Raw genomic sequence first — 26644 nt, 5'->3', positions numbered from 1 at the left:
GAAAATGGGACTGCTTTAATTTAATAAGGAAGTCCATCATGTTAGTTTAAAAGACCACTATTCTAATTTCGCCCAATATATTTTCTCTAACTATGCTGATCTTTTTGAAGACAAAACTAGGCAAGCTTCCAGTTGTGTACTCCATGAAGTTAGACCCAGATGTTAGCCCATTTGTCAGGCCAGCCCAGAAAGTTCCAGTAGCTATGCAGAACAGAGTCAAAGCCAAGCTAGACAAATTGGTGCAACAAGGTGTAATTGTCCAGTTGAAGAACCTACTGAATGGGTATCCTCCATGGTGGTAGGTAGAAGAAAAGCTCAGATGATATCAGAATATGTATTGATCCATGAGATTTGAACAAAGCACTGAAAAGACCTCTTCATCCAATGTGCACAGTCAAAGAAGTTGCAGATCTGATACCAAATGCCACTGTTTTTTCTGTTTTGGATGCAAGGTGTTCATTTTGGCAAATTTGCTTGACAAGAAATCCTCATTGCTCACTATGTTCAGTACTCCTTTTGGCAGATACAGATTTTTGAAAATGACATTTGGGATAAATTCTGCCATTGAAGTCTTTCGACATGCAATGGAGCAAAATTTACTGGGTATCCCTGTGCTGTTATAGTAGATGATCTTTTAGTAGAAGGTAATGGTGAAGTTGAGCATGACTGAAACCACAAGAAAGTTCTGGAAAGAGCATATCAAGTGAATCTCAAGCTGAATCCTCAGAAGTGCAAGTTCAGGTTATAAGAAGTTACTTATGTTGGTAATTTATTTACCACTTCAGGCTTATGACCAGACCCTTCCAAGCAAACAGATATTCTTGAGATGCCAGCTCCAAACAATGTTCAAGCCCTACAACGTTTTCTTGGCATGGTTAACTATCTAGGCAAGTTCATTCCAGACCGGAGCCAACTAGCAAGCACCCTTAGAGAGCTGACACTTAGAGATGTATCCTGGTCATGGTTGGAAAAGCACCAAAGAGCATTTGATGTCCTGAAACAGAGAATTGCCAGTCCACCAACTCTCAGGTACTATGATGTTCACAAACCAGTTACTTTTTCCTGTGATGCTTCAAAATTTCATCTTGATGCAGTCATTCAAGAGGGTCAACCTGTTGCCTATTCGTCCAGAACTCTAACCCAAACTGAAATGCAGTATGCTCAGATAGAGAAAAAGCTCTTGGCAATTGTGTTTGCATGTTCAAAGTTCTATTGTTATATTTATGGTAGACCTATTCAAATCGAAACAGATCACCAACCTCTAGTCACTAGTTTGAGAAAGGCTATGCATACAGCTCTAGTCAGATTGGAACTTATGATGCTGAGATTGCAGAAGTACAACTTCAATCTTGTCTGCACAAAAGGCAAACTTCTTTATCTTGCTGATACATTATCCAGATCACCCAGAAGTACCATTGAACAGCATGAGAATGACCAATTTGATCTTAAAGTCATGGAAGTGAGAATTTTTTTTTTCCACACTTCTTGAGCTTAGAAATTACACAGACTCATATCCTGTTTTACAGAAGCTCAACCACTTTATCAATCAAGGATGGCCGTCAAAGCAATCTAGTTTACCTCAAGAAGTGCAACCTTATTTTCCTTACAGAGATGAGATTTTGTCTGACAATAGCATCATCATGAAAGGTCCAAAAGTCATTGTTCCAAAGTCCTTGCAACGAGAGTATATTGCTTTCTCACATCATGGCCACCCAGGAGCCAGTTCTACTAAAGGGAGGGTGAGATGACTAGTATTTTGGCCTTCTATGTCACAAGGCATTGAGATAGTGCTTTCTTTCTGTTATGTATGTAATAGTACAAAGCCACATCAACAGAAGGAACCTCTTTATCTAAATCAGATTCCTGAACTACCTTGGTTGACAGCAGGCACTGACATTTTCAAATGGAATGGTCAACATTACTTGATATTAGTAGACTCTTATTCCAATTGGTTCACGATTGACCTACTTCCTAGTCTAGCATCCAGTACTGTCATTGCTAGGATGAAGCATCATTTTGCAGTCCATGGTAGTCTGCACAGTTATTTCTGACAGTGGCGCACAGTTTACTAGCCAGCAATTCAAAAGATTCACTGAAGAGTGAGACTTTATCCATGTTAGGAGTAGTCCTGAGTACCCGCAGTCAAGTAGTTTGGTGGAACATCCAGTTCAGGGTGCGAGACAGTTGCTGGGGAAGTAGAGGAAAGATAATAGTGATGTTTTCCTGAATCTCTTGAATCTCAGAAATATTCCTCGTGATAAACATCTTGGTTCGCCTGCCCAGAGACTTCTATCAAGACAAACCAGAACCACATTACCAGTCAGCAGAAGTTTATTGGTTCCAAGTGCTAAGAATAACAGATCTGTAAAAGCCCATCTGTTAAAGAAATGCCTAGCCCAGAGGTTGTATTACAGCAGGTCCAGCAAACCACTCAATCCATTGCGTGAAGGAGAGACAGTGCGAATGCAAATGTGCAAAGGTCATGCATTGTGGAATCACAAGGAGTAGAGTTTAGGTGGAATTGGAAACGTTTGATGCCAGTGTCCGAGCCTGTACCGCAGCACCTAGCCTGTGGGAAAGACTGTCTTATCTCAGAGTGAGTTGTCCAGAGCTCCAGTTCCAGTGAATATCCTTGCTCCTGAAATGAATCCCAAAGCTCCTGATATGAGTTGTTCACTGAAGACTGTCCCTGTTGCTAAACCCAGTTCTGATTACTGTATTACTAGATCAGGTCGTATTTCCAGACCATGTTATAGATATATGGCAATTTGGACATGAACGTTGTGTTTGTCTCGGATGTCTATATTATTGCATGTCTTACTCCAATGTCATTTCATTGAGGGCAGTGTATTTAAGAGGGAAAGATGGAAATCAATGTGTGTGTACAGCTTTGGGAGGCTTTCTAGAAGCTTGCACAGGTGTATGGATACTGAGCATGTGCAAGCCTGGCTGCCATTTTGTAGTAAGCTGTTGAGATGTAAGCAAGTATGTCTGTGTAGTCTGTCAGTTAATCTTGTTTATATTTTGTAATGCTGCTATCCATCCTGATGTGTTTCTGTGCAATAAAGCATGTAAACAAACTACCCAACCTGATCGTCATCTGCACTACAGCGAGACGAGCTATAGGTGGCAACCCTAAATGTAATGTAGCTATACTAAATGACCTCAGTAGTAATGAGAGAAAGCACCAATGACATCTGGTATAGCACTGAGATGCCAAGAAAGTAGTAACAATGGTAGAAAAAGAATAAGTTACTGTATAGACACTTGGTATGACTCTAAGAACATAGGATTAAAGCAACTCGGGGACAATAAAATAGTGCACAGTTAGTAACAGAAGTCATACGAAAAGGCACTTGAGCTTTAGTGTATGTGGTCTTGAAGAAAGAAAGCAGAAGGTGGGGGGGGGAGTCGGAATCTTTTATCCAGGAAGTCAGTTGCATGTCATCTTTCAAAAAGCAGTAGGTGAACAAAAGGAAGCAATCTGAAAAGTACAAGGTGGGTATAGCAGTGAGATAACAGGATGTATTATTTCACTGATAGTATTGTGCACAAGTAAAACAGCCTCCATGGAGACATACCGGGGGCAAAATGGGGGAATTTGAAAGGCATTGGCAGACATGAGGCAATTTCTGTAAGGTGCAGGAATTAAAATAAATGTTAATCAAGTTATAACTGCAGCTTATTCACTGGTATAGAAATAGACAGACTAAGGATGGCAAGCAGCCTGTGTTTAATTTAAACATCTTTGTTTCAAGCCTAGTGTCTGGAATGCAGGTCTATAGTTTGACAATTAAAAACATTTACTTGAGTAAATCTGGAAGCTTGCTCAATGTAAATTTATCCTGCATCAGTTATATAAGGCAGCACAGAGAATACCAAAGTTGTATTCCATATTGCCTGTTTTAGAACAGTCACCTGTTAAAACATTATCCAAACAAATATGTAGCATCATTGAAGTAATGCTCACATATGTTGACAATTGTATTCACCAGACCAAGGTATGAACCCAGCTATGTATCAAAAGCTGTTTGAATGTAAAGTGCAGTCCCACTGAATATTACAGAAGTATGTCAGAATTAATACTTGGGATTATCCGTCATACCTCTTGGTGTTGTGGTAGTGTTCTGCCACCCTGCCTTCCTTTGACTTCATGTACTACTTTGACTGGCCAGGCCTACAGTTTTATCGAAAACTGCACAGAATGACTAAGGTGAAAACCTGCCAAAGTCTGAATGGCAAAGTTAGCTTTTTTTCACAAGTTCTTTGTTTATGCTGCCTTAGAGTTGGTTATAATAACGTGGGTGGGGGTAGAGTATATGGAAGATTTGCCCCCAAGTAAAACTTTGGGGTGTCGGTGTTTATAATGCAGTGAACTGTGGTGCAAGAATTTCATGTCTTGTTTTTTTTTTCCATGCAAGTGATTTATTTCTTCAGAGATCTATTTACTTTGCAAGGATGGTTCTTTTGCTTAGGAAACTGATAAGTGACTGACTTCTTTGATCAGATGCTGGTTACCCGCTGATATATTTTAAGGTTATTTTTCTTTGCTATGGAATATTGTATTTCTCCCTATATTATTTAAAACAGGAATGTATGCAGTGGCAAATTTCTTTTTGGGGAGTCGTCCCTTTCCTCATATGTAATTCATGCTGCAAAAGCACACCTCTTTTATTAACTTGTTGTGGCATTCAGTTTTAAATGTGTAGCACTATGGTAGAAGACAGACATCTGTGTACAGAGCTGTACTCTTCAGCATCTTGTTTTAGTGACATTAGCTGGAAAACTAGGGCCAGGCTCATTCCTCAAAATTAATTTTGGCAGCAACCTTCAAAGGACAGTGAAAATAAAAATAGAACTTTTTTAAAAAAGTAATATATAAAGGTATTCCGCAATGTAAATGTTAAATTTATTCTAAGTTCTTTAGTAAGTCAAATATAACTGTGGTACTACTATTAATTTATCTGTTCTGTCTTTGAATGTACTGCCTCAAGCTCAGGTCACCGATTAAAAAAAGGCCAATGGACTAATCTGCTTACCTGGCTATTAAGTACACACACACACACACACACACACACACACACACACACACACAAACATGTAATTTAAGTGTGCAGTTCATGCTTGTTTAATTTACTACACATACATTTGTTCTGCTTTCTTATGACATTAAAAACATTTGGAAGACTGCTGGTTAGAGTTTTGTTAGAAGATTTTGTATGTTGTAAATAAAATATGTACATTCTGCAGTGTGAAAGCTGGCAGCATGTGACTAGATTCTTTAACAAGCACAGACAACAGGGAAAACACGGGTAAGCTGCATTCAGGTATAGAATGGGCATTGTAGGAATGTTTTCAAACAGCCAGCAGCTATACCTTTGTCCTTGTCCTTGTACTAGACAGTAAGGCTATTTTTTTTTTCTTTTTCAGACTCAACAGCTGATAAGAAGTTAACATATGACTAACAAATCCCTTTATCACTGTCGTGTTTCCAAAATGTCATTCAGCAGTTGTAAAAGTAGACTGGATCATGGCCAAGACAAAGCGGTAAAAGAACACTAAGTATTCACAAAGGACGTGGTTGTATGGGGGCCGGATGACACACCAGGTTGGCAAGGAAGTGAATGGCCTTCAACCAGCCTAAACACAGTCCACACCAAAATCGCAGGAAGGTAAGAAAAGCAGTTTTAGAATTATTAGGTTTCTCACTGTTTTAACCTTTATTTATTGTTTTTAATACAGATGCTAATTCTATGATATAGGGCAGTAAGCCAAAACATACATAGAGGCATGATACAGCAGACACGTGTTATGTTCCATCTCCTTAAGCTGTAGTTCTGTGGCTGGCACTATAGCTTAATGTAAAAAGCTACAAATGCATTGTACTCTGCAGGCACGTCTGACCCTTGTAACCTCCAAATGCATGGTACTTGTTTACTAAACAAGCTACTATAGTAAAATAAAGTCCCATGTCATCTCTGAAGCTAGGCTGTTACACTCACTGGATTTTACATGGCAACCAAAGGTGTAACACTTCTATCACCTTTCAGTGGTGGCAAACTGAAACGGTAAAAAAAAGTTGTAATACAGCAGGAAACTGGGATGGAGTTTACAGTAATTTCCTCTGCAGGTTTTGGCTTTTCTCCAGCACTCTGCCCTCCTATTCTCAGTCTCTCTGACCTCACTCATACCATCCTCGACTGCCTTCCTTCATCTCAGCTTCCAAATACATCTCCAGCTATCATACAGCTAGCTACTTCTGACTACTACTTCTAACTTATCACTCAGTCTCTTCTCTTACTCCTTCTACCTTCCCCGCTACTATTCCTCTTAGCCCTGATACCTTGTTCCACAATTCTAGTGGAATGTCTGGGGTCTATATAAGAAGCTCGAAGACTGTCTTCGTTGAATGCTTAAACGCCGACACGTAAAGCGCAAACGTTGGAAACCACGAATGCCCACTTCCGCAAATTTTTTCCCTGTGAAAAAATTTGCTTGGCCGTTATCAGGAATTGTCCTTTTCTCCAATGCAGAGCGATCTCGGAATTGGTATATTTAGTTAGGGGGTTGTGGGGGGCACAGCCCCCCACTTGATTAGGGTTTTAAAGTTTGTTTTTGTGTTTACGGCCTAGCAAATTTTTTCTGTAGGAAAAATTTGCGGAAGTGGCCATTCGCGGTTTACAGCTTTCGCTCTTTACGTGCCGCTCTTTACATGTTTGAAGAAAATATTCTTTGAGCATATAATATAGACCCGAACATCTGCATATGTAGTTGTATGATTTTATTTGATTACAGCCTGAATATTCATATTAGTATTATTCTTAGTTTCTAGCTAGGTATTAGTATACTCTGTTCAATACTATGATCACTTTTTTAATGTATAACAATTTTTCTTCATTTTTCTATTGTGCAACTCTGGGTTTTACTTATTCTTATATTGTACCATGGAGCTTTTCCCCCTGGACCTCCACTGAAAAAGGACCTGTGTCCAGTCGGAATTTCCCGGTAAACAAATGTAAATAAATAAATAATATAGTGATGAATCATGGGCATCACAGTGGTGCAGTATTTAGCATTGCTGCTTCATAACATATGGATGTTCTTCGTGTTTCACTGTTGCAGTCATCACATTTGGGTTATCTGCCTGCAGGTAGCCGTCAGTCGGCCTGAATACCAGGGTCTTGGGATTTCTGCGTCGGATGCTGTCGCTTCTTCCATGACATCATGGGTATAAAATATGCAGCCGACACCATTACATCAGTCTTTCTTGCTGTGCAGTGTCCGAAGCAGAAGCAGTTCGCAAGTGCCGGACGGCCGCCTCCTGAAATTTTCATTTTTCAAGTTTCAGACCTGAAGTCTTCTAAAAGATAAGTACCCTGTTGGGGATCCTTTTTTCCTGCTCTAACCGATGTCAGAAAAAGTTAATAATTTGTCTGGCCTGTGGAAAGCAACTACGTCACAGAGATTTTCATTCTTACTGCGCCATCTGCTTAGGTCCAGACCAAGATGTTCCTCCCTGTCGGTTTTGTGCCTTGTTCAACACCCAAACTATTAGTTGTCGGGCTATTTTTGTCGCTAAATTCTTTCGCTCTCATTCTACGTATTCTGAAATGGCTTTCATAAGCCATCCGACTACCAATCTTCCGAAAAAACGTAAGGATAAAGACAGAGACAGACCGCATAGACCGGTACTCAGTGAGGCACCTTCACAGCCCCTGATACCCGCTTCTACAGATTCGCAGGCCTCTGCTGAGACCCTTTCGGAGTCCGGTATGCCACGAGTTGCTTCTTCGACTATGGATCCTGTGGATGTTTCTACCTTGGATGTGTCCAGAGCCGCTGTGCAGGCACCGGCTTCTGAGGGTGTATTTCAACCTTCTGATGTTCGTATTAAACCGACATCTTCATTTTTTACTAAAACTACAGTTTCTCGGGCTCAGAGTTTACACTTCGCCTAAAAAAACGACAACCAAAGTGCATGCTCAAGCTCCCATGCCACGGAAACAAATGCTTAGAATGGCTGAAGACCTAATAACTTTAATTAGGGGAAGCCAGCCTTCCACCTATATGAGACAAAGGATTGATTTTCCTTCTGATTCTATAAACCTTTCTGAAAATCTGACCAGCTGCTAGTCAGTTTGGCTACACGGGCAGAGGGCAAACCATTTCTACATGGATAGCACACTGCAGCCATTTTGGCTGCAAACATCATGGGAAACCTGCCCCACATGGGATCAGAACACATTTCATTAGGGCTACATCAACCTCTACAGTATTTCTCAGGGGAGTCCCTGCCAGGGACATCCTGGAAGCTGCAACCTGGAGATCTGTACACACCTTCACTAAGCATTGCCACTTACCTATCTTTTCTAAATCCAGAGCTGGATTTGTTACAGTAGTCTTCCAGGGCCTGCTTGCCAGCCCTAATGCTTCTTGACTGCCTCCACCCATCCTCAGCTTTGGGAATCAACCCAAATGTGATGACTGTAACAGTGAAACATGAAGAACATAGTACAGTAGTGTACACTTACCATAAATGTAGATGTTCGAGTGTATTCACTGTTGCAGTCCTGGTTACCCTCCCTCCAGCCCCCTGACTTCTCTTTACTTCTACCTATCCTTTTTGTTTGGCATACCTTATATCATTGGTATTTGCTTTTTGCTGGGGGTGTTCCACACCATGTAATTGCTTCCTATTTAGGGGGCTCTTGACATCTGGGGCAAAAAAAACTGATGTAATTGCATCGTCTGCATGTTTTATACCCATGACGTCCTGATGTCATGGAAGAAGCGACAGCATCCGATGCAAAAATCCCAAGACTCTGGTATTCAGGCCGACTTGAGGGCTACCTGCAGGCAGATAACCCAAATGTGATGACTGCAACAGTGAATACACTCGAACATCTACATTTATGGTAAGTGTACACAACTGTACTTTCTCTGATTTGGTTCCCATCTTGGGTACCTTCTGTGCAGGAGCCCCGCATGTTCTGAATGCACCTGTGCTAGTTTTTGTGAGGTTCTTATGTTTCCTTCCATGTTTATATATATATATATATATATATATATATATATATATATATATATATATATATATATATATGGGTCTATATTGCTTCATCGAAGTTTCAAAACTTCGAAACTGATATGGTCGGCACCGTATCATCGAAGTTTCGAAACATCGAACATTTTAATGGAAATCTCCATAAGGAAAGATTTCCCTTTACTGTACTGTAGTGTGATCTTGGAGTTGGTATGTTTAAGTAGTGGTGGGTGTGGAGGGTGCAGGGTGGCTTGCCCCCCTGCTTGAAACGTTTAGGTAAGTTATTTTTTTTTGTTTTTTTTTTTAAATATTCGAAGTTTCAACACATCGATGATATGGTCTTGACCATATCAGTTTCGATGTTTTGAAGCATCGATTATGTGATATAGATGCTGTATATATGTGTGTGTGTGTGTGTGTGTGTGTGTGTGTGTGTGTGTGTGTGTGTGTGTGTGTGTGTGTGTGTGTGTGTGTGTGTGTGTGTGTCTGTTTGGGTTTTTTTTTTTTTGGATTGTTGGTGACATGATTGCCCCTAGATGAGTGTATGCATGTGTATCTTTTGTAAATACATGCATCCTGCATTAGACTGGCATCCCATCAGGAATTGTTTCCTACATTATGCCTACTGTTTGCCAGAACAGGCTTTAGCTCCCCATGAGCTTGAAAAAGATAGAAGGGCATTGAGAGTTAATGGGTAAATAAGAATCTTAAGATTCATTCATTTTTCTGATATCTGCTCTATGCTTTTCATGGCCAAAGGGTAGCCAAAGTCTATTGTGGCAATCAGTATCTCTTATTTTGCATCTTATAATTAATACTCTCATGAATTTCCTACTTAATGCTTTCCCAATAAAAAACAAACGTAGTACTGGTTGGTATTCAGCAGGGTCTATATTAGATCACCGAATGCTTAAAAAAGCGAATGGTGAATAATCGACCCTATGTAAGTGAAAGCTTACAATCTTGAACTGTCAGAACAGCAATTTTGTTTCCTAGGGAAAAAAATTGCTGTTCCAAAACACATACACACAACATAAGCACACCAAACAAACAGCGATACACACACACACACACACACACACACACACACACACACACACACCTAAAATCTGACACCTAACCCTACACTAAACTATACACACACCGCTAACTATCCACTTACCTTAACCCAAACCCTAACCCTAAGGTCCGTCACTATCACACACTCACCTCACCCGCTCCCTAACCCTAACTCACCTAACCCGCCCTAACCCTCACGTCCACACAATCGCACACATACCTAACCCATGCCCTAACCCTAACTCACCTAACCTGCCCTAACACTCACATCCACACAATCGCACACTTACCTGAACCCAACCCGTAACTTTCCACCACAGCACTAAAAATACAGAAGTGACAGAAACGGACAACCGAAATCTTTCCCTAGGAAAAAATTCTGGTTTCTGTTGCTTCGATATTTTAAGCTTTCGCTTACATAGCGTCGATTAATCACCGTTCGCTTTTTTAAGCTTTCGGTGATCTAATATAGACTCTATTCAGCACTACTCCCCATTTATAAACATTTTCTAATTCTGTCAATCTCTCCTAACCATCATTACTTCAGGTCAATTTTTGGCTACCGAATTTCAAAAATTGCGAATGGCTATATACCAAATGATAAATATTGAATGTTACAAATAATGAACAAGAACTTACATGAAAATAAATCCATTGAATGGCGATAATCGGCCAACATCAAGAGCACAAGCAACCGAGGTGGGGAGCTGCACCCCCCCCCCCACACACACCCTAACTATATATACCAACTCCTAAATCACACTACAGTGGGGAATAGGGCAAATTTAATAGGTGTTGCTTCACTTACCTTATTCGATGGATCTATTTTCATGGAAGTTGATGTTTGTTAATTTTCCCATTCGATGTTTACTGCTTGGTATTTATCTGTTCACGGTTTTTAAAATTCTGTAATCAAACAGACCCCATTACTTCATCTCACTAGTCTTACGTATGTTCTTAACTATGCGTAATAAAATCAGTAATACATAAAAATTGTTTTGCAAGTATTATGTTGTCAGAATTGCAGTATGTTTGTACCTTACCATTTTCTTGGAGTAATACTTTTGTTGCATTGCTTTCTTTTACTCTGTTTTACTTTGTTTACTATCAATAATCAATTGTACATTCAACTCTACAGTTGAAAATTCTTCATTTGCTAACTGTATATTTTTTTGCCATTGGCTGGGGATCATATCTAAACAGGTTTTATGTGCCAGACCACTAACCTGGTAAACAAATAAATGAGGCAGCTATGTAATTGTGGCTGGGATGCCAGTTTGTTGTAGGACACGCACACACACACATGCACACACAATACCCAAGGACAGTGTTGAGGAATTTCAGCTCAGTCTGTTAACACAACTGTGAGATGTAGGAGGAAACAGAACCCCCCAGCTAAAACCCAGACATATAAAGTAAGATAGGCAGATTCCACAGTAAAGGCATCCTAGCCAGAAAATGAAGCAAGACCAAGTACTATAAGAATCATGTACTCAAATCTTGGCTTACCATTTGGCTAACCTGTGACCTTTGTCAAATTTGTTGCATTCAGAATGAAGTCTAAACAACTAGGCCACTCTGTTACCAACCTTCACATTGAAAGGTTATATTTTACATATATTCCAAGTTTGCATTGTTTTCACAGTCATAAAAACAGTTTAGACCAGTGCCCTCTCTCCCTTTGACCTTTGTGGGGATCACAGTGGTCATTTACTATATTACCAGGCAGCCCAAACTCTGAAGTGCACTTATGATATGCTGTAAAATGTGTGGTGTTGTACATTACCACTGAGGTGGGCACCAGTTGCAAATGGTAGGGTGAATCTCCTCTGTGTTTGTTGTGTAGGAGCAAAGTCAGTAGACACATTGCATATAAGCAGTATTTAAAAAAGCTGTAGTATGTACTCTCCTTAATGAAACAAACACCTTTTTCTTATGTATTACAGAGGTAAGTAAAAGCACAACAGCTGAGAGTTCATTTTGTAGCATGACCCGGTTTAATGATCCCGACCTCGAGGATGACTGGTTGGCCAGCGACCCTGAAAAGAGGACTGCATGCACTACTACTACTATGCTCAGTACCAGAGGGATCATTGTTTGCATCTGTATTTACCAGGTCGGTATATGTACAGGTGGCTGAGGCAAAATGTCTTGAGTTTCAGTAGCTGGAAGCAACAAAGGAACATAATACTGATCACTGTTTTCAAAAACTAGAACTTCAAAAACGTAAAAATCTACCTTTTTTCTACATTTTTGCTTAGGGGTAAGCCGCACCCACCACACCTCCTGCCTGTTATATAAACCAACTCCAAGATCGTACTACAGTGGAGAAAGGGTGCAGTGTAGATTGCTCCCCTGCAAAAATAGCACTTAAGTTAACTTTTTCACCCTTTGGTATTTCAGGCATTATATTTTGGCATTGGTGATGCTTGGGATTTTGTCACTCAGTCTTCCATGTTAGAACCTAGCAGTCCTTATGGCAGGAACAAATGGGTTGAGTTGGTAGTCACTGCTCAGACTAATTTCAGTGCTGGTATGAAAAGAAAACCACACAGGAAACATGCATTTTCTCACAGCCCTACTCACCTAGTTCAGAGTTATGTATGCCTGTGCTTAGAATGCTGGCGGTTGTGGAACATGCTTGAAATGTAACCTCTTGCTTTGAGATTCGTCAGTAAACGTGGCTCATCTGTTTAGATTTCAGCCACAGTTCCAGAGTCTAGGTTATAAACTGCCCTTGTGAAATTTGCATGTTCCTCATGTCTTCAGGAATTTTCTTTGGGTCCTCTGGTTTTCTCCCACTTTCAGAAAACATTCTGGTTGAACTGACTACTGTACTCTAACATATGTATAGCATGCATTCACCCTTGCTTTTGTTTCTCAGGTTGAGGCTGAAGGTAGTTTGTGACAGCACCATACCCAGAAACAGAAGTTTTTGTGTTGGTCAGTCATTTACATAATTTATGAGATATTTTAATTGAGTCTACTTGATAGTTTGAGGGAGTGTCCGAAAGTATACTTTCTGTCTGTTATTTAATCTGTCCCAGTCTGCAGTGTCTGTGTATCTGTTTCTCTGTCTGCCTCATGCATACTTGCCAGGTTAGGTCAGTAATTAACTAACATAAAGTGAAGAAGGAATATTTAAATACTGCAAAGGCACCACTGTCACACTCCAGAGACAAGATGCAGCTTGCGCCGTAAGTGTACCTCTTCCAGCAGGACATTTGGATGACAGAGTAAGTACTGCTACACACCCATCAGTCATGCATCACATCCAGTAATAAGACTTTGATTGAACCAGTACCATCCACCCAATTTCACGGTGTTGTTATTGATCAAAATCTGAAGTTCGACTTACACATTGCCCAGACTGTAAAAAAAAAAGTACACAAGAAAATAGGTACCTTATAAAGATGCAAAAGCTACCTAACCACAAACTCCAGAATAGCCACAGCCAGAACTCATCTTCTGTTAACTTTACTATACACCTCACCCATCCTTACCAACCTCCTCAAGTCAGACCTAAGCAAGCTAGTTGCCTGCTATAATAAGATAGCTAAATTTGCCAGTAGCTGTCCTAGAACCCATCATTGTAAGGCCCCAAGACAACTATCTTGGTTAGAACTACCCCACCAACTCATTCTCACGCAACTCTCTCTACCGCCCACCAAATGTACTATAAACCCGATAAAACACCAGCTCTACAAGGCCTCCTCAATCCCCATATAAGTACCCGTCCACTAAGATCCACTAATAAAGCTCTAATTGAAGTAACCAGGAGTAAAAATAGCTCAGGTGACTCTCTATACTCCTACTACATTGCTAAACTGTGGAATGCCTTACTACTTGAAATTAGAACTATAACTAGCTTAAAAAACTTCAAGCATCACATTAAAGCCCACCTCACCAATTCCTGGAGTTGTGCATGTACTGGGCATGGGTAGCCCAAACCATGGAACTAGCTGATTTTAAAATTTTAATTGCATATGTAATGAGCATTGAATTTAAGTCATGTGACTACCTTATGTTGTTTTTTTTTTCTTTCTCACTGTTAATATCTATCAGATTTTAAGTCTTCAGTTTGCTATGCTACCTGTATATAAGATTAAGTATTGTAATTGCACTCTTATTGTATACAATGTCACTACCTGCTACTACTGTAAGAACTGTCTTCTAGAAGCATTGTTATACAAGATTATTGGTCTTGTCTTGCTCTTGACCAATTTATTCTGTTCTAGTCTTTTTACCGTTGTGAATGTCTGTTACTCTTTTTTCTTTATTGTGTTACACAGTTTTCTTTCTACTAACAAAATAGTTACTAACAATGGAGCTTTTCTCCCCGGGCCTCTGCTGAAAAAGGGTTTTATTCCCAGTCGGACTCTCCCGGTAAACAAATTGAAAATAAGTAAATGAGACAGAGGGGCTCAGTATACCTGCAAATTCATATGCAGTGATTTTGCCACAACAGATAATTGGTTGTATAAAATGTACTCATAGGTGTTCAGGGCATAAGAAATGGACTTAGAATTATTTTCTTATTTATTTTATTTATTTTACATTTATTTACTGGGATGGTCCGGCTGGGCAGTATGCCCATTTTCAGTGAAGGCCCCGGGGAGAAAAGCTCCACAGTATAATGACAGCACAGTGAAATATCCACCATATGATAAAGACATTACAGTGTAAGAGTACAAGAAATAAACAATAAGCAATAGTTGTTCACTAGTAAAATAATATATAATGTTGAGTTGTAGCTAAGATGTTATAATAGTTCTTAAAATGCAAGATATAAATTATGTACTGCTGCAGACATTTGAGTGTGGAGTAACTGGTAGTTACAGCATTGTTTTGCCAGAGAACAGTAGGTAAGGAAGTATAGAGGGTGAGTACTGGGAGCTGTTACTTGAGATTATCCAGGGGAGGAACATGAGCGATGCCAGTTGTTAGTAAAGTGGGTCTTGAGGAGGAGTTTGAATTTGGCTGAATGTGTGGTGTCAAGGATATTTTGGGGAATGAAGTTCCAAACATTTGAGATTTGGAAGGAATATAGGGAATCCCCATAGCTGCTATTAGATTCTGCAACCTTTAATAGAGATTTATTCATGGGTCTTGGAGTTTTGAGATTAGAGTATGGCTCAATTAGATTTTGAAGAGCTGAGCAATTATCAGGTTTGGTAATGATGTTATGAGCAGTGGTGATCTGATGAAGAGACAGGAGGTTAGGAAGCTCAAGACAATTTAGCTGTTGGAGTGCTGTACAGTGGTGAGTCCTGTAAGAGGATTTAGTAGTAAATCTGGCTATTTTATTATAATAAACTTCCATCTTGGCGAGGTCTGTTTTTTTTTTTAGGTTAGTAAAGATTGGAATGGCATATAGTAAGGTGACGAGAAGATGGATTCTAGCAATGGCTTGTCTGGTGGGGAGGGTAAGGAATTGTTTTCTCGAAGAGAGACCCAAGTCTGATATGGGTCTTTTTAGTGACTAGTGCGATATGCTTGTCAAATCTGAGGTGACTGTCTGTGGTGACTCCTAGTAGTTTGATTTGTGGGGCAGGCTTAACTTTGGTGTTGACTGAGTAAATTGTGAAGGGTGTTGTTTGATTGTTGAGCTATTTGTTAGCAAAGACAATGAGTTTGGTTTTAGGATTTACAATTAATTGCTGTTCAGAGAAGTAGTGTTCTATGTCAGAGAAAATTTGGGGGCTATTGATTGAAGTTGTGGAAGGGAGGGAGCAGCACAGATGATTGTTGAATCATCTGCGTATTGGATTGTGGTAGCCTGGTTAGTGGCAGTGTGTAGATTATTGGTGAATATTGTAAAGCGAAGTGGACCTAAGACAGATCCTTGAGGGATGTGATGAATGGCCATTCACTGCTTGTTGTTAGTGAGTGAGATGGCTATGGAACCAAGTAAGAGAGGAGACAGATTTATTGATGCTAGCATACTGAGGAGCTACTAACGAGATACTGTGTCGAATACCTTGGACATATCTAGGAAGCTGGAGGCAACTTGCTGCCCATTTTTTTTTTAAATGGTTAATAGTATTAGTGAAACTTAATAGAGCAGAGATTGTACTATGCTTAGGTCTAAACCCGTGCTGGGAGTTAGTGAGAAGATTATTGTGGGTAAGATAGTCCATTAGCTGGGAGTGGATGCATTTTTCAAGTATTTTGGACAAAAGTGAGAGAATGGATATTGGTCCTATAGTTAGAAAAGTCAGTTGAGTCGCCACCTTTATGTAGAGGAATGATGTAGGATGACTTCCAGAGTTTTGGTACGTACTGTTCTCAGATTGATCTATTGATCAATAGCGAGATAGGATAGGCTGTGGAGTCTGCTGCGATCTTGAGGTATGTGTAGGTAGTTGGTCAGTTGCGAGGGTGGTGGATTTTAATGTGTGTAGCAGTTTTCTAATGGTGGAGGTCTGAATAGGCTTGAAGGACAAGTGACAAGAAGTTGTTGGGGTGGGAGGGGGTACTGTGGGTAGGATACACATCTGTTTAACAGTGATAGGATGGAATTAGTGAAGAAAGAGTTAAACTGTATGGCAATACTGTCTTTGGTGTTTGAGGTGGAGGGGGATGGGGTTGCAGATTGACTGAGTTGAAGAAGTTTTTTAATATTATTCCAGAATGTTTGGGGATTGTTGTGGGATGATTGTTGTAATTGAGTATAGAAGGTTTTTTTTTTTGTCGTTTTGTGATCTGAGATTTGGCTTTGTTTCTTAGGTGGCCATGATTTTCAAGAGAATTCTGTTTTTTGTTGCTATTGTAGTAGGACCATGCTTTATACCTGTCCTTAAGTAATTGTCTAGTATCTTTAGATAACAATGGGGTATAGTTGGATTTTACACGCACTTTTCTAATGGCTTCTAGAGTGTTTAGAAACTCAAGGAATTTGGTATTGAAGTAATCAACAGCTGTGTCTAAGCGGATGTATGATAGTAAGGACCAGTCACAATGCTGCAATAGTGTGTAAAGATGGAGGCAGAGAATATTTTATTGCTTCTGATTTGTCTAAATACAGTGGAGTTTGCAAGGTTAGTTCTGTGTCTTAGTATAAAGATGGGTGAGGCATCTGTGAGACATCCTGAGTGATGAACTAATGAGGGCCTATCAGGGCCGGCCTTAGCTGAAATGGCACCCTAGGCAAAGTAGTGCTCCGGTGCCCCTTAAGCCCCACCCACACCATACTCATGATACACCCCTATTTGAGCCACACCCACAGGTACATCACTCCCCATGAAAGCCACTCCAGTTATTTCCTTCAATTTTTTTAAATGTATGAAAATAAGTTTCTACTATAATGGGTTTTGCATTACCAAGCATTTTCCGAAAGTTACGAAGTCCAAAATTAATACCAGAGTTAATCTGACAAGTAATAAGATCAAAAATCAGAATCAGCTGAGAGACACACACACACACACACACACACACACACACACACACACACACACACACATACACATACACATACACACACACACACACACACACACACACACACACACACACACACACACACACACACACACACATACACATACACACACACACACACACACACATACACATACACACACATACACACACACACACACACACACACACACACACACACACACATACACACACACACACTCTTTATGATATAATGCAGTCCCAGCAGGTGCCCAACGCTGTGCCATCAGCTGGCAAGTACCATTCACCCAGACATATGAGGCTTTGTCCTTTTGATTACAGAACATTTATTGAAGAATGTTTTGATGGTTACATTTCACAGCCCCCCCCCCCCCCCCACCTCCTTGAACATGACTTTTTTTTGTCTGTGGCAGGACTGGAATGACAAAAAACAAAGGGAGACACGTTTACATTTTCCAATTCACTTTGTATGCTATTTCTTTAAATTAATCACTAGTTTTTCAGCAAAACACTTCTGTCTACCTGTTTATGCTTCTTGATTGTATTGTCATAATTATTTATTAAATGTAATTCACCTCCTTTTTTTTTTTTGAAAAGTTGCAAGTTTTGAGGGATTAAGAGGGACAGAGCAAAATTTGGAGTCAAAATAAGACAGTTGAGAAAGAGGTAAACTGCAACAACCACAGATTTGCAAGCAACCAAAGATCTGCAAGCAGCACTGTCATGATCATATCACCCATTTATAACTAAACCTGGTGAGAAGACAAATGAAACATTCACAGACAATGGCTGAACAAGACACAGGTACATTCTTACTTAACGCAAGAGAAGTAAACACTCCAGATGCCATCTTCTCTACAACCTTTGTACTACCACACCAAGTGCACAGAACTGGACAGTTTTTGCTGTCCTTACCATTCTGTACTGCTGTTTAAATCCAAAATCTCCACCAGCAGAAACTAACCATACACACAGCTGTGCCACATTTCACAGAAGACACACCTGAAACCCTAGTAGGGAGAAACACAAACATTTATTCTATGCCTGGTCTGCGTTACTACTGGAACAGTCTGACTCTGGAAGCAGTCTAACCTAATTGGCTGTCTTTGATTTGCATTACACTAGCTTGCGGAGAGTAATCACAACACATTTTCCTGAAAATAGACTCACATCTAGTGCATGGGTGCACCTTTAGAAACTGGAAGCATCAAACCCTGGCCAAATAACTACTGTAAGTAAACACAAGCACAAAAGGTCTCGACGACAAACTCCAAAATAAAACCAAGACAGTAAAGAGAGGCTACAAAACTTACCACAAATCAAACAATGAAAACAATAAAATTGATAAGCACCTTCATCCCATATAACTTGGAATTTCATCAGCTCATCTCAACTGAATATAATGTTTAAATAGTTTAAACAATCCACTACTCCATTCTGAGTCCATATATCTGCTTTTTGTTTAAAGGTGTACTCCCCATCATATGTCATACATCCATAACGGATATCTAAAAAAAAAAAATAGAAAAAAAAGTGTATAAACTTAAACATTGTCAAAATGATAAAATTAATTAAAAAAACAATTACAAGTCACTTAGCCTACCCAAAGCTACTTTAATGCTTTGTAAATATTTTTAATAGTTATATTTCTGCAAAACAGAGACATTCTCATGCCTCATATCAAAATAAAATGTTTTAACCCTAACAAAACTGATGCAAACCTGGATTAGTATTTTCTAAGATGGCTGCAAGTGCAGTCATGCCTCTAAACTTCTTGCTCAAGAATTCCAGACAAATGCTCCAAATCAGGGAAAGTTTTAAATACTATTCTATTTTACGTAGAATTAATAGCACAACAGGTTTTGAATCAATGTATTTTCTAGCATTTGGAATTGCAAAGCTAATGTCTGGCATTTTCAACTGATTTAATTTTGTGACGGACAGGGTGAAAATAATATAAGGCAAAATCACAGCTGACTTTATCAAATGTTTTCTCTACATCAAGACCCAACAACCCCAGGAGCATTTTTTTTACAGTCTGCATTAGTACCGTTCTGTTAATTTTGTAAAATGTTTGCCACCCATCCACAAAATTACATTGCTGTACATCTATCAATTTTGGCAACACCTTTGACATTCACATAGATAGTATAGCTATAAACATTTTATAATTATAGCTTAAAACTGAAATGTATCTATACGAAGCTGGATCGTTACTGTTTTTCTGCTTATACTCTGCTTGTCATTTTTAAATATCATATCCCTTGTATAATACAGTACTATTTATTAGAGTATGTTTTAAATTTAGTTTTGAACATTTTTTCTAGTAAGCAATGAAACAAACCATGTGAACCAATGGCAAAGCTCTCCAAATCAGAACATTTCAACCATAAAGGCCACTCAGACTTGTGTCATTACAATCTACCAATATCAGTCAATATGCACAATCTCTGCAGAAGTAAAAGTCATCTGAATAATTCCACATTAAAGAGATCTGTAACTAATGAAAGTATTGCTGCTAGCAAACAACTTTATATTGCAGTGTTTCATCTACCAATTTCAGTGTCTGCTGTCATTGAAGAATAAATTCCCTACATTACATTAAGAAGAATGGTAAGCTGGTAATATTGCACTAGGGAATGGATGGCAAGCTGAAAACAGGATCATAGTTAGGCATCTCATCCAAAGGAGGGCATACTCAGGACTGCAGCACTCCACCCCCTTAAAATATAGCACAGTATCAGCAATCCATCTACATGTTGTGGGAGTAGAACAGTCCTTTATAAGGAACAGACAAAAATATAGGGCAAAAAATCTGGATATTCTGCAAAAACCTGGACAGTTGAGGGGTATGCTACCTACCTGTTACACACACCTGTGGGTAATTTGGGGGATTGCCAGTGTACCTACTACATGTCTTGTGATATAGAATGAAACTGTGCCATTTGACAAAAATCCATATAGGCACAAGGAAGTTGTGTGGACTGTACACTGAAGACACTCCATCCAAGAACTGAACCAGATAACCGAGTACTATGAAGGAATAGCAGTTTAAAAAAGGAAAAACAAAGCTGGGTTTTGCTATCTTAAAGATAATGTATACCCGCGGTGATGGTGCTGCGGTAGCGTTGTCGCCTCACAATAAGATGCTGTCCGGTTCGATTCTCAGCTAGAGCGTCTTCTGCGTGAAGACATGCGCGAATGGGCGTACCTTCGTTGAAGGTTGTGCGTCAGGGCTGGTAACTCGGCACGTAAAAATCAACCACCAATCATTAGCGGACCGGAGTTCCGCTGTGGCGATCCCTAGCCAGGAAAAGCCAAAAGACACAACACAACAAAGATAATGTTCAGGTGCAATGTATCTTTGAAATCTGCCTGGAAGCTAACTTGTGGAATGCAGTGAGAAATATGAAACACAGATTTAGTAATTTAAAACAAAGATGAAAATAGAATGTTTTTGCTTGTATGCTGGAGGGTACTTGCTCACCTTCTGACATTCCACGTCATCATGCTTAGTAGTGGTATGATATGACAAAATACCTGGCTTAAAAAGCAAACGAGAGAGAACAGAAACATATGAGAAAGAAAAAGAGAGGAAAAAATCACAGAATTCTGTGAGCTTGCTTTTGTGGTCCTTGTTGGCAAGTTACTAGCTAAAGAAGCACACATAAAAAAAACATCAAAAAACAGGATTATGCTAACAAAGTACAGCACTGAAAAGGCAAATGCGTATGTTCTTGAGAAAGCTTGGAAGAATTCTAATATTATGTTCATGATGAAATATAATTTATATGACCTTCTGGCTCTAAGAACACATCAATCAATGTTATAACCGTCAAAGCCTTACAGCAGAAAGGGCGAGAACATCAGATGTGATGGCAAATAATTATTTTTAAAAGTCGTATTTTTCCATTAGTTGTTTTGTGTGAATACATGTGCAGAACAATCACTGACCAAGACCAAACTTCTAAAGCTGGTGGAAATAGAATGCAGATGGGGCTGCCAGTTAAGAAAATAAATATGTTGAACGGGTGAATCAATTAAATCATACAGCCATACAAGAAGCTTAAAAGAAATATATATGACCATTTAACCTTAGAGAGTTGTTGCACTTAGCTGCTGCTTTACCTTCCATTTCTGTGGGACCCTCTGGATGCCTCTGTTGACCTATATTCACATTTTGTAGTATGACATTCCAGTGCCTCATCAATCTGTCTGAAAAAAGTGTTTCCTGAAATTTTATTGAAATATTCTGCTGTTCAGCTGCCTTACATGCCCCCTCTCCCACTTATGTTCTTCTCAAGGCCATACCACCTTCTTGAACTAGATAATATAATAAATTCCAGTCAAGCCCCTACCCACAGCCTTCCTGAACTTTGCGCAGTCATTAAATGTTAAACCTTTCTCTACATACCTAACCCTCCTCTTTTTTATCTCCTCAGCAGCAGCATTTTAGTAACCATCTTCTTAATAGTTCATTGAAAATTAATACAAATTAGTTTTGAAGCTTAAATGAGTGGCCACTAGATAACTCAGTTATAATACATATTGAAAATCTTGTACACTACATTTCCAAACATTACTTTCTTTCAATAATCCCCACATACACACACACCCTCACCTCTCACGTGTCCATTCTTGCTCCAGTATGCAACGTCTTCTGCAATTCAAATTCCATGCTCCCAAAACAAAGACGTACATAATGTTTCACACAGGCACAGCAGGTGTTTGCAACCTGTTTTTGTCATCTGTGGCCATAAAAGGGGGCATTCTTAAAGAAGAACGTCCTTAAACATTTTTTTTTTTTTTTTAATAAAAAGAAAATGAATCTCCCGGCTGCCAAAGGCAGGCTCCGTTTTACAGACAGTGTACCACCGAGAACAGCACAAACCCAGACTGGATAACAAATAAATAAATAAATAACTAAAATTATGCCCTTTATGTGATCGGGTTGTACGGCGCTCTAAGCGGTTGCCTAGTTCACCTATGCCTAAGGCCGGCCGTGGGGCCTATTTGTTAGGATCCAGTCAAGAGTAGACTTTATACCCCTGCATTTATCTGACATGGTAGGTGAGTTTATATTTTGGGTGAAACCAGAGATTTATGAGGCAGGAGGGGTTGTTGGAGGAGCAAGTAAGCCAATCTGTATTGAAATCTCCAGCAGTTATAGTCTCCTGATTAAATGTAGAGGATGCACAGGATAGTAGAGCTTCGATAGTGGAGAGGTCATTACCGGGAGGTATATAAATTAAATTAGTTAGGTGTTTGGGCTAAATTCAAGTTGACAGGTTAGTATTTCACCATTTACTATAATTGGTGGGTCTGACTGGATTCTCTGGACAGTTAGTGAGCCTTTATATAGGATAGCAACTCCACCACATTTGTTTGTTCTGTCTGTTCTATGAATATTATATCCAGGGGGTGAGATTTAATTGTCTTTAATGTGGGGTTTTAGCCACGTTTCTGTTAGGATGACAATATCTGGTGTATAATGGGAGATGGATGCATGTAGTTTGTGTATTTTGTGTATGAGGCCTCTTACATTCATGTTAATGATGAGAATACTGGGGACATTTTGTTTTAGAGAATTGATATGGTGGGTGTGCATGGTGTTTGTGTTTTTTGTTTGCTGAGTTAGACTAGGGCCAGGGTTTGGGTGGATATCCCATGTCTTATAAAATATATTTTATAATAAATATAAATAAAATATGTTTTACAAAATGGCTGCTGACATAACATGAGTATAAAGAATGACTGCTGCCATAAAGGAGCAGTATACATTAGAAATACCAAGTGTTTTTGTCATAACAACATAAGTGACTTTTGCACTCAGGCTGTGAAAGTTGAGACAGGCACAGAATGACAGGCAGTGTGAGAAAGTTGACAGTTTTTTATGCTGCTGTGAGATGTTGGCTTATACTGAAAGAGCAGGACTCTATCATGTAAAGAATGACACTGAAAATTAAAATAAAACTTCTGTTTAATGTAATGGGTGGTGAATCAGATGGGTTTTAGCACAGGTTGCACAGTTTATAAGTACCACTTAAGCCTGCATTAAACCATTCCAGGACAGTGTACAGGCTTTACAAAGTTCACAGTTGGTAGTTATTACATATTCAGATTCCATAGGTAACATCAGGTTAGAAATGAGAGCATGTTTCACTATAGGGACAAGTTGTGCAGTATAACAGAATACTGTCAGGCTGTGGATGAATAGAGGCATTACAAGGCAGATTTGCACATGACTTGGATTGTGAAAGTATTCAGAAACAGTTATTGTCAAGGAAATATTTAGGACTAGAAAAAGTGCTACATATTACAGTGGTAGTGGAACCAGATGCCTGGAACACCTCTGAACTGCATCAAGGTGTAACTCACTTTACAGGTGATTAGGTGTCTTTTAAGCAGTCCAAGAGTCGAACGTTTTCATTGTGGCAAGATGTCACTCTGTGCTCATGAGTATTAAGTTTAAGAAAACATGTACAAAGTGATATACGAAGGGGCATATTAACAATTTGAGCATCGAATAGTGATACAAGAGGGCAGTTGATTAAATAGGGGGTAATGAAAGATGGAGGTAAAGAACTTAAGGTACATGAAGTAAATGATGCAGTGTGTGTTACAGAGAAGCAGAGAAAGGCACTACCGTCTCCGAGAGATTTAATATGTTCAGAATTATGTAATGTGACAGAAGATGACTACAGAATCATATGGGTGAACTCGTATCTGGCAATGGTGATATTAGTGAAGTACCACTGTCTGGGATTTCTGTATCAGATTGTAAGAAAGTGTTTCCAAAAGTACCCCTGGAAATAGCAGAGATGCATTAAAGATGAGAGAGTAGCCAGTAGCCCCGAAAGTTAAAATTCGAATGTCATTGACATATTTTCCTCTCCAGAGTGTAACCAGAAATTATATAGTTACTCAAGGTAGGTGGCATTGTTGGAAAAGGGTGGCTCAAACAACAGAACTCACTATACCTTGCATTTGTAGCTAGAAAAGGCTTATGACCTGTATGGTAAGGAATTGCACATTTTAGTTCTATAGAGGTAACTCCTTCCAAGTTATGCCCCAGAAAATTGTTAGATACTGTCCATGAAAGGTATTTGCAGTCTTTGAAAATGAAGGCCGTGGTTCAAAGCTTCATCTGGTGGCTGGCTATGGACAAGCAGACTGAAGATGGAACTCGAGTAATTTGAAATATGTCATAAGTACCCCTGATTATGACAGTCATAGCCTTGCTGAGTTTGTGAGCTATTCATTGACTCTCTGTTTCTGATTCATGCTCTGAATAGCCAGAGGTGGTTTGTTTAGATTATTGTTATTCTGAGAAGACTGTTAACAGTGCTATGAAAAATGATTGCAACAAATGAGTTATATGATCAGATCTCCATTGCTAATTACTCACAGTCCATATATGAGAATTTAGAACTTTTCCCAGATAAATTGACATTAAAGATTTTGTATCTAGTTCATGCAGCCAAAACCACAATGGAAGGATAGATGAGCAGACGTACCAAAAGAAGATTAGATGACTGAGGCCACACCGCCAAAAAGATAAATGAACAAGCCTGTACTCCAGCCATGCCCCAAGAAAGATAGATGAACAAATCTATAACCCCTTCCCGCCATCTTGCCTTCAGAAAGATAAGTAAACCTGTACCTCTGGTCATACCTCCAGAAATATGAACAGACCTGTACACCTGGCTATACCTTCAGAAGGACATATAAAAAGCCTATTACTGCAGCCATAGTCAGCATTTTTTATATTGAAAGATGTATGGGGCTCAGACTTCACACTGTCAAGCATGGAATTATGACCACTTTCATTTCCCAAGGTTAGAGATTTTCAGTGTCTTATTGCCCCAAAGGGAAGGCAGCAGTGTAAGTACAGTCTACCATTATGCTGATGTAAACCACAAATTCAAACCAAGTGGAGACAAATAAATGCTTTTAGGAGTACCCAAGGAGACCCCTGTAGAGACTAAGCTTGTTGGGGCATGTTATTGTGAACTGAAAACAAAAAGGGTTGTGATGGAAATTGCAAATGACGTATGAGGAATGTCATGCATTTTACAGTAGAAAAATGGCACTTTGCCAAGAAAGTGAAGAAGTATGCCTGAGCACTTCCCAAGATGGAGTACAACTGTATTACTGAACAGTGATATTGGAGCTTCTCAGCATTTATGCTGTAGTACTGCATTATTGGCATTGATAGTGGCATTTACATATCTACCTTTTATAAGATATATGTGTTTGCTTGTTTGTTACAGGAAAATAAAAAGAAACGTTGACATGTAAAATATATGCATACATCCTATTTTGATTCAGTTTCACAATTAAGTAAAGCCACAGATGCTTCTCATTGCTCATATTTCATTATATTATTATTGTTTGTGTGCCTTTTCTCAGAGGTAGGTTCCTGGCCCGGCCATTAGTAGGTTGCAGGAGCAGTACACTATGGATTAAAACAGTAAGAAGGTCACTTTAGACAGCAGTACTGGGTGATCATACTGATAGACCAGGGAGGTGCAAAGGTCTTAGCCTGCATGCCATTAAAGTATTTTCTACCACCCCAGTATAAAAGATCATTTTACAAATTTGTATACCAATAGGTATTAGCATGACAATCTGACTAAAATATTAGCTACATGATAGGTAAGTCTTCATGTTGTGTGGTTTATGGCTGAGCACTGTAGGACTCAGTGGAAAGACCAGCTGTTTATTAAAACTTTGAATTTAGTACTGCTGCTTAGCCCAGGAATGCAGCACTTCATATCCGTCTGTGATACCGAGAATCTAGGTATAGAAATTAACTCACTGTGCTTGGTGGGAGCAGACAGGGCAAAGAAGAATTGAGCACTCAGAGGTGTTTCATGATGTAGTGGGCACATTGCACGGTGAAGGTGGTTAGGCAACTTCGCATATGCCAGTGAATAAGCCACCTTCCTTCATATTGAAGAGTAAATGAATTAATAAATAAATACATAAATAGACGGATGGACTTTGTTCAACACTTCTGCCTTGAGAGATGTCAGACTGGTTTGGGTGGGTCCCTATTATTTTAGCGAACACAATGAATTGAAAACGCTGTTTAGTTGAATGTCATTACGCGAAGTG

At 39.3% G+C, this 26644-nt stretch overlaps 1 protein-coding gene across 6 annotated transcripts in view; it reads left to right on the top strand.

The window, feature by feature from the left end:
* The window catches only part of CCDC120 (coiled-coil domain containing 120), a 1397471-nt gene that overhangs the window by 969493 nt on the left and 401334 nt on the right, over nt 1-26644 (top strand). For all 6 annotated transcript variants that reach the window (XM_044080396.1, XM_044080398.1, XM_044080397.1 and 3 more), the window contains one exon: nt 5431-5672. In XM_044080396.1, coding sequence (XP_043936331.1) covers nt 5625-5672 — 48 coding nt within the window. In that variant the 5' untranslated portion in view covers nt 5431-5624. The remainder of the gene's footprint in view (nt 1-5430; nt 5673-26644) is intronic.

This window comes from Protopterus annectens, chromosome 8.part0 (assembly GCF_019279795.1).
Source record: "Protopterus annectens isolate FY-2018-M chromosome 8.part0, PAN1.0, whole genome shotgun sequence".
NCBI classification, from domain to species: domain Eukaryota; kingdom Metazoa; phylum Chordata; order Ceratodontiformes; family Protopteridae; genus Protopterus; species Protopterus annectens.
The sequence above is the reverse complement of the archived record's forward strand: the minus strand, read 5'-3'. Positions and strand labels throughout refer to the sequence as shown.